At 43.0% G+C, this 13,805-nt stretch overlaps 1 protein-coding gene across 1 annotated transcript in view; it reads left to right on the top strand.

The window, feature by feature from the left end:
- CRYBA1 (crystallin beta A1) overlaps positions 1–2,330 on the top strand; it is a 426,252-nt gene extending 423,922 nt beyond the window's left edge. Inside the window, exons 4-7 of the mRNA XM_069761202.1 lie at positions 1,218–1,336; positions 1,440–1,581; positions 1,737–1,879; positions 1,969–2,330. Of these exons, the coding sequence (XP_069617303.1) occupies positions 1,218–1,336; positions 1,440–1,581; positions 1,737–1,879; positions 1,969–2,116 (552 nt within the window). The 3' untranslated portion in view covers positions 2,117–2,330. The remainder of the gene's footprint in view (positions 1–1,217; positions 1,337–1,439; positions 1,582–1,736; positions 1,880–1,968) is intronic.
- The last annotated feature ends 11,475 nt before the right edge of the window (positions 2,331–13,805 follow it).

Here is a 13,805-nt window from a genome sequence, read left to right as displayed (position 1 = left end):
CCCCTATATCAAGCTGATTTCCGCTGGGGTAGTAAGAATCGGGTGACTTATTCCCTTTAACCCCTTCAAGAGTCCACATGTTTTCCAGTACAGGACAGTTGATTTGATCAGCTGACATGTGCCCCTAACAGAAGCTGGTGGAATCGCGATCTGCCTGCGGTTATTAACATGTTAAATGCCATTGTCAATCTGTGACAGCGGCATTTAAGAAGCATGCGCCAGAAGAGCGTCACAAGCCCCACCCATCAGCACCCCTGTCACATGATCGTCGGGCACCGATGGGTTGACATAACAACCCAGGGTCGGCAGGAGACCCCTGTGGTTGTCGTAGCCAATCTGGTATGAGCGCCGCCCAGTGGTCATGTAGCACAAGCGAACAGACGATTGCAGCTTCAGGTCTCCTATGGAGACTATTGAAGCATGTAAAAAAGTGGAAAAAAAAGGTTTTTAAAAATATTTTAAAAATGTACAAATCACCCCCCTTTTGCACCATTCAAAATAAAACAATAAGAAAAATATCAAAACATATACATATATGGTATTGCCCTGTTCAGTAACACCTGATCTATCAAAATATGAAAAGAAATAATCAGATCGGTAGACTGTGTAACGAGAAAAAAATTAAAAACGCCATAGCATTGCAATAACATGAAATAACAGGTGATCAAAACATCATATCAATCCCAAAATAGTATTGATAAAAACGTCAGCTTGACACGAAAAAAAAAATAAGCCCTCACCCAGCCCCCAATCCCGAAAAATGGAGATGCTACGGGTCTCGGAAAATAGTGCCTTTGGATTTTTAAATAAAAGAAGAACCTATACATGTTTAGTATCTATGAACTCGTAATGACCTGGAGAATCATCATGACAGCTCAGTTTTAGCATTTAGTGATCACTGTAAAAAAAGAAAAAAAGATTATGAAATAGCACTTTTTTTTTGCAATTTCACCACACTTGGAATTTTTTTCCTGTTTTTGTAGCAAAAATAGGTGAGGCTGAAAGAGGTTCTCCACTCTAAAATGACAAGCCTGCAGTCACTCCATGTGACCCCAGACTTGCAGATCCTCCCGGGGCGCACACTGCGCACTGTGAGGATTCCTCAGTAGCCCATTAGTGATAGACTTGCATTCAGAATGGAAAGACCTGTAACCAAGTTTCATGAAACCTGACTCTTATGTGCAATATCCATGATATGAGACCCATTTCTCTTGCAGATCACAGTGTATGACCAAGAAAATTTCCAAGGAAAAAGGATGGAATTTACTTCCTCCTGTGCAAACATCATGGAGTGTGGCTTCGATAACATTAGGTCTCTTAAGGTGGAATGTGGAGCGTAAGTGTTGGAGTATAGGATTTGTTTTAAAGACTTCTGAAGATGCATTTTCCAATATACAGTAGTTCATGGCTTGATCATGGCTTTATTCCTATGCACACAGATGGATTGGATACGAGCACACAAGTTTCTGTGGTCAACAGTTCGTCTTGGAGAGAGGAGAATACCCTCGTTGGGATGCATGGAGCGGCAGCAATGCCTATCACATCGAACGCCTGATGTCTTTCCGCCCAATCTGTTCTGCTGTAAGTGCAAATAAATTGGCCAAAAAAAGTCTAAATAGAAGAATTCACATATGTCAAAGTTGTGATGAATTTCGGTCTTGAGAGTTCTAAAATAGACAGGTTTTCTTTATAGCTTTGATGATTTCTGCACTTTACATCTACAGTTTAAATTGCAGAACCATAAGGAATCCAAACTGGTCATCTTTGAGAAAGAGAACTTCATTGGACGCCAGTGGGAGATGTGCGATGACTATCCATCTTTGCAGGCGATGGGCTGGGGCAACAATGAAGTTGGAGCCATGAAGGTTCAATGTGGCGCGTAAGTGCAGGGATATAAGACACAATATAAATAAATTGAAGGACAGAATTTTAATTGACTTTTGACCTTGATCTGCCTTTCGATTGCAGTTGGGTGTGCTATCAATATCCTGGCTATCGTGGTTACCAGTACATTTTGGAATGCGACCACCATGGAGGTGAATACAAGCACTGGAGAGAATGGGGTTCTCATGCCCAGACCTCCCAGATCCAGTCTATCCGACGTATCCAGCAGTAAAGAGCCAAAGCTCTCCTGTCACTTACCCTTGCCTTTGTTTGCGAGCGGTCGACGTTCACAGGCTTTCTGTGGTGCTACCAATCTCTTTTATTGCTAATATAGAGGGTACAGAAAACTTTTAATGTACTGTGAATGCAGGTTGGGAAAATTATTTATTAATCGTACCAACTGCGAAAATGAAAAATAAATGTTCTTCTGAAAAAAAAAAAAAAAACTCTGAAAATTTAAATTTTTTCGTTGTTTCATTTAAAAAAAAAAAAATTAAAGTGCCTTTTGTACTTGAGAAGTAAGAATAATAAAATGTGCAGCACATGATGTTGTGACACTGTATCAAATGACAAGAGTTTCTTCCGTTAATTCTGGGAATGAATATTCAAGCCAAAGTTCAATAATAAGCAATATCATAATTTTTTTTAACAAGATGAATAACAATGAAAATATGAGCTCTGAAAATGTTCCACTTTATTATAAAAAAACAATTAGTAATAATTATAATCTTGCACTTTTAACACTGGCCACTGGGGGTTATTTAGACTCAAACACTATCATTTGAGAAAGAGTTTACAGCAATTTCCTTATCATCAGCAGTGTTCCCCAACTCCGGTCCTCAAGAGCCACCAACAGGTCATGTTTTGAGGATTTCCTTAGTATTGCACAGGTCATTGACTGCTTTCCTGTCCAGGTGATGCAATTATCACCTGTGCAATACTAAGGATATCCTGAAAACATGACCTGTTGGTGGCTCTTGAGGACTGGACTTGGGGAACACTGCATCAGAGGCAGGATTATATGTAACACCTCTATATACAGCTAAGAAAAGATCCACCAATCAAAATAAGCATGGTCAGAACTGATCCTGCTCCCCCTCCCTTCACAATGATTTTTACACACCCGCATTAGATGCTTCAAAACAAAATAAAGTGTCAGGGTCTGTTCTTGTGGATTAACTGAAAAGACAAGAAGTTAGTGTCTAAAATAGCCCTAGTGGCCAGTGTAAAAATTGCAAAATTGCACATTTTTATTTTTAATCAAAATTGTGATATGAAAAAACACATTGCATAATTATTATTTTTTTTTTAAAAGTGTTCAGTACATTTAACACAAAAAATCAGATGTAAACTACATTGTCTACTTACGAGATATTTTTACATAATCACTGGGAATATTATGACTGTGACCAGGGGCTTGTGGCTGTAACTCATACGGGGGGTATATACCTATCACTGTTATTGGGGGTCTGTGGCTTAGGTCCCTTTCACACGTCCGTGTCTCCGGTTCGTGTGGTGACAGTTTTCACATGTACCAGAGACACAGACACACGTAGACCCATTCAAATGAATGGGTCTGTGCACATGTCAGTGTGTTTCCACTGACATGTCTGTATTTTACCGTCAGCACGGACGTCAAAACGTCCCACACACGTGCACATGGAGAACACCTGCTGTTGTTCGAACTTTAATATAACGCTCGTCATTCTTCTTTGCTTGCGGCCGGGCAGGGGAGAATGATGACAGCCGGCTTCAGCACCTGCCATCGGGGAATAGCGCTTACTGTAGCGCTTCTTCCCCGGTGGCTGTCCGTGTAGTACTGATGCGGCACACGGGTGGCACACGTAGTACACACATGGACATCTCCGGTACCAGAAATAAACAGACGTGTGAAACCGGCCTCACTGATATTTACTGAGACCATGGCAGATGACAAAACTTCACAGAAATCTGAAAATATAATTTAGTCAGCCACTTTATTGTATTCTGTATATTCTACATTCTATACAAATTGACATAAAATTTGACTTCTTTACCAGCAACATTTGCTGACATGTAAAAAAAAATAATTCAGCTTTAAAATAAAATCTGATTTGTAAGCAAAATTACAATTTCTCCAGGGTTTTTGCTGAAGCTCAAGTCTAGATGATGGGACAATGAGTATAGGAAAATCAGCGGATGTCAATGACACAGGTCAAACGTCAAAAACAATGGAAAGATTTAGGTTCTTTCAAATATTAACCCTTGTTCAGCATTGTAATAAACAATATGCCCTCTCATTTTCCTTTTTCCTTGCCAGGAATTTCCAAGCAACTAAAGCACACATAGTTCTAAGAGATAAACTGAATCTGAATATCAAAACAAGCAGTATGCCTAGTGATCACATTCTGTAGAAGCAGCTGAATTTTAATGATAAAATCCAAACTAACATTATTTTATTTGCACGTTAGCAATTTTCTTTTTAGAGACATATCTAAAGGCATGCATAGGTGCGGAACATATATAAAAAAATCTTTTCTCAGTTGCATCAGATGTCATCACTTGGAGCCAGCAGTTTCGTGTGTCCAACATGTTGTATCCGATTCACAGAAACTCAAGACTGTTCTGGTCAATTTCCAGTCCAGCAAATAAGCAGTAGATATGATTTGGTGCAAAAGTGGAGTAACATGTGCTCGTGCTTTGACATCTTGGATTATAAGAAGTCCAAGAAAATTTACACAAAAAGTTAAAGAAGTTTAATGCAAAGAGCAATCCAATATAAAAATACAACCACAAAGAACAAAGAATCGAGAAATGACTTACCAGAACCTGAAAGATCTGGAGAAGATCTGTATGGAGGAGTGGGCCAAATTCCCTTCTGCAGTGTGTGTAAACTTGGTCAAGAACTATGGGAAACATCTGACCTCTGTAATTGCAAATAACTGTTTCTATACCAAAAATAAGTTCTGATTTTCTATTGTATCAAATACTTATTTCATGCAATAAAATAGTAATTAATTATGTAAAAATCATACACTGAGATTTTCTGGATTTTTTTTTATTCTGTCTCTCACAGTTGAAATGTAACTACTATAAAAACTACAGACCTCTCCATTCCTTGTAGGTGGGAAAACTTGCAAAAATCGGCAGTGTATCAAATACTTCCAGTTGAAACCAGAAGTTTACATTCACTTTATAAAAAAGACACATATGCATGCTTTTCTCAATATCTGAAATGAAATCAGAATAAACCTTTCCCATTTTAGGTCAATTAGGATTACCATAATTATTAATATTTGCTAAATGCCAGAATAATGAGAGAGAGAATGTTTTAAGGCATTTTTATTACCTACTGCAAAGTTAAAAGTTCACATACATTTCATTAGTATTTGCCACCATTGCCCTTCAACTGAATAACTTGGGTCAAATGTTTGGGATATCCTTCCACAAGCTTCTCACAATAGTTGGTCGGAATTTGGGCTCATTCCTCCTGACAAAATTGGTGTAACTGATCCAGGCTTGTAGCTCGCCTTGCTCGCACCTTGCCTCTTCAGCTTTTCCCATAAATTTTCAATAGGATTAAGATCAGGGTTTTGTGATGGCCACTCCAAAGCATTGACTTTGTTATCCCTAAGCCACTTTGCTACCATTTTGGCAGTATGCTTTGGGCCATTGTCCATTTGGAACACTCATTTTCTCCCACGCTTTAACTTCCTGGCTGATGTCTTGAGATGTTGCTTCAGTATTGCCACATAATCTTCTTTTCTCATGATGCCATATTTTTGTAAAGTGCACCAAAACAACCCCACAACATGATGCTGCCACCCCTGTATTTCACAGTTGGGATGGTATTCTTAGACTTCCAAGCTTCTGCCTTTTTCTCCAAACGATGGTCATTATGACCAAAAAGTTCAATTTTAGTTTCGTCAGTCCACATGACATGTCTCCAAAAATTAAGGTCTTTGTTCCTGTGTGCATTTGCAAATATTAATCTGGCTTTTTTATGCTTCTTTTGGAGTAATGGCTTGCTCCTGGCAGAGTGGCCTTACAGCTTATGTTGATACAGACCTCATAAGGTCTTTTGCTTTTGTCCTTGGGTTGATATGCACATGTCTGACCAAAGCACGTTCATCTATGGGACACAGAACCCATCTCCTTCCTGTGTGGTATGATGACTGGACAATCCCATCTTGTTTGTACTTGCGTATAATTGTTTATGCAGTTGAGTGAGGAATCTTCAGGTATCTTGAAATTGTACTCAAGGATGAGCCAAACTTGTGCAACTCCACAATTCTCTTCTTGATATCTTGGCCGATTTCTTGAGACTTTCCCATGATGCATTAAAATACATACACAGGTATGTCTCTAACTCAGAAGCTTCGAAACACATGACCTTATCATATGAGCAGAACAAGAATTGTTTAAAAGACATGGTAATCTTAGTGTATGTAAAGTTTTGACTTTGCAGCAAGTAATAAAACTGCCTTAAAAAATTCTCTCTCATTATTCTTGCATTTGACAAATATTAATAACTAGATGGAGGCCGATGCTATCGCATCGGGAGGGTGGTAATGTCCCGATGGGGGCAGGTATGTGGAGCTGTTGTTGCCTAATGGCATCCTGTGATAATCTAATGACTTTTGCATCAGGGGACTCATGTGCTTGACGCCTACGCTTATATGCATTGTTTTTGTCACAGCAATGCGGTTGCTCTTCAAGAGTCTCATTTGCCCTTTGTTGTCTTTGATGTTGGGCCTTTGCTGCTTTCCTTTCATTGTCATTGGTGTACTTTTTATGAGGAGCCATGTTGGTATTGATATTTGCTTTTAAAAAGGGGTTTTCCCACAAACAAAAGTTCATTTTAAAAATTGTCTGTGCCTGACCGTGTACAGAACATACCACATCTCCTGGGCAGGGGAGGAAGCAAAAGACAATACTGACATTACAGCAGGAGATCACAGAGGATACATTTTGTGAGGAAAAATATTTTTTTAAAACAGTCAGTGAAATATTTTAGCTCACAAAATGAATCCACTGTGATCCCCTGCTGTAATGTCAGTATTATCTTTTGCTTCCTCCCCTGCCCAGGAGATGTGGTATGCTCTGTACATGGTCAGACACAATTTTTAAAATAAACTTTTGTTCGAGGGAAAACCCCTTTAAATGTGACCGGCTTCCTCTGCCTATAGACACGTCGCGCATCTGCCGTCGGGATCAGCTAAATGACTCACTACACCTGCGCGTAATTCGCTCAGGCGCAGTAAATCAGACCGCCGCCATCTTTGTGCAGACAGATAGCGGTGGTCACATTAAAACTGCGCATGCACTCCTCCTGTACAAAGATGGCGGTAGTTAGTGAATCATTCGGCTGATCCCAGAGGCAGTGTGTTAGCAACGGTGTAGTACCGCGCAAGAGGCTGCATGAGTGTGTGACTGTGTGTGAGTGTGTGTGGTGCGTACGGCATGACGATGTTCTGCTGGTGGTACTGCACAATAGGTTGGTACCAGCAGCAGTTTCCATATTGAGACACCAATCACTTGGGTGTCCCAATATGGCGGTCGGTGAACTTCCTCTGCTTGGAATTCTGGGATACAGTGACATCTGGATAGAACAGGAAATGAAAACATTAGAAGGCAATTATATAAATAGATTATGGTAATCCTAACTGATCTAAAACGGGAAAGGTCTATTCTGATTTAATGTCAGATACTGAGAAAAACATGGATAAGTGTCTTTTTATATAGTGTATGTAAACTTCTGTTTTCAACTGTATTTTCCCCACTGTATAGCTCCAACATATTCTGCAGCACTTTACAATTAAGCGGTGACATGTACAGAAAAAGATATTACAGAGAATCACACAATTGTACAGTTCCAGGAGGAGTGAGGGTCCTGCTTGCAAGCTACAATCTATAAGGAAATGGGGGGGGGGGGCACAATAGGTAAAAAGTGTTTTTCTTTTATGATAAAATAATCAATATAATGATGGTTTTCAAATAAGTTGCATGATTTGGTCATTAGTGAGTATCCATGTAAGTGTCACCGGTATTTGAATTCAGTGATACAGAAGCGCAGAGCAGGGGTTAAACAATTATTCGCTTTATCAATATTGGAATAGTCTCCTCGCAGGGAGAAAACAAGGGAAATACAGTTAAAGGGTGGAGGGTTAAACAGGATAACAATAATTCAGATTAACAGTATCAGTTTCACTTATCATGACTCTGTTGTCTGTTTCTCTCTTGAAGTCCAATGTCTGTTTGGCTGCCAGCTGAGGCCGGGGCTGAGTCTTCCGGCTTCCCCGCCTAACAAACGGTCCTACTTCTAGAAGCAGTGGGCGGTCACCAGTTTTACCCGCTGAGCCCCTAGTCCAGCACGCTGCCTAGCAGCCGGGAGTCTTTCACAACAATCTCCCACTCGCGGGCTCTGCAACCAGGAATCTCGCACAACAATCTCCCGCTCATTGTGCTCTGCAACCAGGAGTCTCGCACAACAATCTCCCGCTTGGTGTGCTCTGCAGCCAGGAGTCCCGCACAACAAACTCCTGCTCGGCGTGCTGTGCAATCAGGAGTCTCACACACGGTGATGCTCCCCGGTCCTTCCTGCCCTCATCCTCTTCCTCTCGCTGCTCTCTGGCGGGAACCTCCCCTCACATCCCCCGCAAAATCCATTATACTCCTCTGGCTCACCACGCCCCCTCTCTGCAGGTCAAGGGTTTGTTCCATCTCTAATCTTCTTCCCCCTGCAACTGGAGGTTCGGCCCCATTAGTTCTAGACTCGGTGCTCGGTCTCCTCTACATAAGTACAGTTACCAAGTGCTATTGGGTGCACGGGGAATTAATACTTGGGACCAGATGAGGAGGAAAATTTAAGAAAAGCGAAGTGGTAAGCCTGTCTAAAGAGATGTTTTTCGTAGCACGCTTAAAAATATGGGGACTGTTATGACCTGGTGGTTAAGAGGCCACACTGAAATGACCTGGTGGCTAAAACGCAACATGGAACGAGCTCTGAGAATATGGTATCTCTACTGACCACAGTCCCTAATCCTAACAACACAACTAGAAATAGCCGTGGGATGTTCCTGACACTCCCTAGACACCTCATCACAGCCTCAGATATAACTACCCCTAAAGAAGATAATAGAAAGCTATCTTGCCTCAGAGAAACCCCCAAAAGGAAAGATAGCCCCCCCACAAATATTGACTGTGAAAGGAGAGGGAAATGACGAACACAGAAATGAAATTAGATTTCAGCAAAGGGAGGCCAAAACTAAACTAGATAGACAGAGCAAAGGATACTGTGCGGTCAGTATTAAAAACTACAAAATCCACGCAGAGTTTACAAAAATGAAATCCACACCGACTCACGGTGTGGAGGGGCAAATCTGCTTTCCCAGAGCTTCCAGCTAGCCTGAATAAGACAGTGACAAGCTGGACAAAAGAGACAAAATGCAAAGCACTAGAGTCCAAACAAATGGACAAACAAAACTAGCAAAACTTATCTTTTGCAGACAAGGACTGGCCATATGAGAAATCCAAGGGAAGAATCAAATCTAACCAAGAACATTGACAGCAGGCATGGACAAAAGCCCAGAGCAGGTTTAAATAACAAACCCAGGCAAGGCGATTAGTGAAGGCAGCTGCTACAACTACCTAACGGAGCAGCAGTTCCACTTGAAACCACCAGAGGGAGCCCAAGGGCAGAACTCGCAAAAATACCATTAGCAACCACAGGAGGGAGCTCCAGAACGGAACTCACAACAGTACCCCCCCCATTGAGGAGGGGTCACCGAACCCTCACCAGAGCTCCCAGGCCGAGCCAAATGGAAAGCACGAACCAAATCGGGAGCATGAACATCGGAGGCAACAACCCAAGAATTATCCTCCTGGCCATAACCCTTCCACTTGACCAGATACTGAAGCTTCCGCCTCGAAAAACGAGAATCCAAAATCTTCTCTACCACATATTCCAATTCCCCCTCAACCAACACCGGAGCAGGAGGATCAACGGAGGGAACCATAGGTACAACATATCTCCGCAACAAGGATCTATGGAACACATTATGAATGGAAAAGGAAGCTGGAAGGGCCAAACGAAAAGACACTTGATTGATAATTTCAGAAATCTTATAAGGCCCAATAAAGCGAGGCTTCAACTTAGGGGAAGAAACCTTCATAGGAACATGACGAGAGGACAACCAGACCAAATCCCCAACACGAAGCCGGGGACCAACACACCGACGACGGTTAGCAAAACGCTGAGCCCTCTCCTGAGACAACGTCAAATTGTCCACCACATGTTATGGCTGGCAATCAGGCAACACAGCGTGCAGTAATCAGCGCACATACAGAGATCTGGCAATAACCAAAAACAATAGGACGAGCTCTGAGACGTGGAATCTCTGTAGACTGCAGTACCTGATCTATCCTCACACAACTATAAGCAGCAGTGGATTGCGCCTAACAACTACCTATGCAACTCGGCACTGCCTGAGGAGCTGACTAGCCTGAAGATAGAAATACAAGCCTGACTTACCTCAGAGAAATACCCCAAAGGAATAGGCAGCCCCCCACATATAACGACTGTTAGCAAGATGAAAAGACAAACGTAGGAATGAAATAGATTCAGCAAAGTGAGGCCCGATATTCTAGACAGAGCGAGGATAGCAAAGAGAACTATGCAGTCTACAAAAAACCCTAAAACGAAAACCACGCAAAGGGGCAAAAAGACCCACCGTGCCGAACTAACAGCACGGCGGTGCACCCCTCTGCTTCTCAGAGCTTCCAGCAAAAGACAATAGCAAGCTGGACAGAAAAAAACAGAAAACAAACTAGAAGCACTTATCTAGCAGAGCAGCAGGCCCAAGGAAAGATGCAGTAGCTCAGATCCAACACTGGAACATTGACAAGGAGCAAGGAAGACAGACTCAGGTGGAGCTAAATAGCAAGGCAGCCAACGAGCTCACCAAAACACCTGAGGGAGGAAGCCCAGAGACTGCAATACCACTTGTGACCACAGAAGTGAACTCAGCCACAGAATTCACAACAGTACCCCCCCCTTGAGGAGGGGTCACCGAACCCTCACCAGAACCCCCAGGCCGACCAGGATGAGCCACATGAAAGGCACGAACAAGATCTGGGGCATGGACATCAGAGGCAAAAACCCAGGAATTATCTTCCTGAGCATAACCCTTCCATTTGACCAGATACTGGAGTTTCCGTCTAGAGACACGAGAATCCAAAATCTTCTCCACAATATACTCCAATTCCCCCTCCACCAAAACAGGGGCAGGAGGCTCCACAGATGGAACCATAGGTGCCACGTATCTCCTCAACAACGACCAATGGAATACATTATGTATGGAAAAGGAGTCTGGGAGGGTCAGACGAAAAGACACCGGATTGAGAATCTCAGAAATCCTATACGGACCAATAAAACGAGGTTTAAATTTAGGAGAGGAAACCTTCATAGGAATATGACGAGAAGATAACCAAACCAAATCCCCAACACGAAGTCGGGGTCCCACACGGCGTCTGCGATTAGCGAAAAGCTGAGCCTTCTCCTGGGACAAGGTCAAATTGTCCACTACCTGAGTCCAGATCTGCTGCAACCTGTCCACCACAGAATCCACACCAGGACAGTCCGAAGACTCAACCTGTCCTGAAGAGAAACGAGGATGGAACCCAGAATTGCAGAAAAATGGAGAGACCAAGGTAGCCGAGCTGGCCCGATTATTAAGGGCGAACTCAGCCAACGGCAAAAATGACACCCAATCATCCTGGTCAGCGGAAACAAAACATCTCAGATATGTTTCCAAGGTCTGATTGGTTCGTTCGGTCTGGCCATTAGTCTGAGGATGGAAGGCCGAGGAGAAAGATAGGTCAATGCCCATCCTACCACAAAAGGCTCGCCAGAACCTCGAGACAAACTGGGAACCTCTGTCAGAAACAATATTCTCAGGAATGCCATGTAAACGAACCACATGCTGGAAGAACAAAGGCACCAAATCAGAGGAGGAAGGCAATTTAACCAAGGGCACCAGATGGACCATTTTAGAAAAGCGATCACAGACCACCCAAATGACCGACATTTTTTGAGAAACGGGAAGGTCAGAAATGAAATCCATCGAAATATGTGTCCAAGGCCTCTTCGGGACCGGCAAGGGCAAAAGCAACCCACTGGCACGTGAACAGCAGGGCTTAGCCCTAGCACAAATTCCACAGGACTGCACAAAAGCACGCACATCCCGTGACAGAGATGGCCACCAGAAGGATCTAGCAACCAACTCCCTGGTACCAAAGATTCCTGGATGACCGGCCAGCACCGAACAATGAAGTTCAGAGATAACTTTACTAGTCCACCTATCAGGGACGAACAGTTTCTCGGCCGGACAACGATCAGGTTTATTAGCCTGAAATTTCTGCAACACTCTCCGCAAATCAGGGGAGATGGCAGACACGATGACTCCTTCCTTGAGGATACTCGCCGGCTCAGATAACCCCGGAGAGTCGGGCACAAAACTCCTAGACAGAGCATCCGCCTTCACATTTTTAGAGCCCGGAAGGTATGAAATCACAAAATCAAAACGAGCAAAAAATAACGACCAACGGGCCTGTCTAGGATTCAAGCGCTTGGCAGACTCGAGATAAGTCAAGTTCTTATGATCAGTCAATACCACCACGCGATGCTTAGCACCCTCAAGCCAATGACGCCACTCCTCGAATGCCCACTTCATGGCCAGCAACTCTCGGTTGCCCACATCATAATTACGCTCAGCAGCAGAAAATTTCCTGGAAAAGAAAGCACATGGTTTGAACACTGAGCAACCAGAACCTCTCTGTGACAAAACCGCCCCTGCACCAATCTCAGAAGCATCAACCTCGACCTGGAACGGAAGAGAAACATCAGGTTGACACAACACAGGGGCACAGCAAAAACGACGCTTCAACTCCTGAAAAGCTTCCACGGCAGCAGAAGACCAATTAACCAAATCAGCACCCTTCTTGGTCAAATCGGTCAATGGTCTGGCAATGCTAGAAAAATTACAGATGAAGCGACGATAAAAATTAGCAAAGCCCAGGAATTTCTGCAGACTTTTTAGAGATGTCGGCTGAGTCCAATCCTGGATGGCCTGAACCTTAACCGGATCCATCTCGATAGTAGAAGGGGAAAAGATGAACCCCAAAAATGAAACTTTCTGCACACCGAAGAGACACTTTGATCCCTTCACGAACAAGGAATTAGCACGCAGTACCTGGAAAACCATTCTGACTTGCTTCACATGAGACTCCCAATCATCTGAGAAGATCAAAATGTCATCCAAGTAAACAATCAAGAATTTATCCAGATACTCACGGAAAATGTCATGCATAAAAGACTGAAAAACAGATGGAGCATTGGCAAGTCCGAACGGCATCACCAGATACTCAAAATGACCCTCGGGCGTATTAAATGCCGTTTTCCATTCATCTCCCTGCCTGATTCTCACCAGATTATACGCACCACGAAGATCAATCTTAGTAAACCAACTAGCCCCTTTAATCCGAGCAAACAAGTCAGAAATCAATGGCAAGGGATACTGAAACTTAACAGTGATCTTATTAAGAAGGCGGTAATCAATACACGGTCTTAGCGAACCATCCTTCTTGGCTACAAAAAAGAACCCTGCTCCCAATGGTGACGACGATGGGCGAATATGTCCCTTCTCCAGGGACTCCTTCACATAACTGCGCATAGCGGTGTGTTCAGGTACGGACAAATTAAATAAACGACCCTTAGGGAATTTACTACCAGGAATCAAATCGATAGCACAATCACAATTCCTATGCGGAGGTAGGGCATCAGACTTGGACTCTTCAAATACATCCTGAAAGTCCGACAAGAACTCTGGGATGTCAGAAGGAATGGATGACGAAATAGACAAAAATGGAACATCACCATGTAC

Source organism: Ranitomeya imitator, chromosome 3, assembly GCF_032444005.1.
Source record: "Ranitomeya imitator isolate aRanImi1 chromosome 3, aRanImi1.pri, whole genome shotgun sequence".
NCBI lineage: Eukaryota > Metazoa > Chordata > Amphibia > Anura > Dendrobatidae > Ranitomeya > Ranitomeya imitator.
Note: the sequence above shows the minus strand (reverse complement) of the source record. Positions and strands in the feature narration are given on the sequence as shown.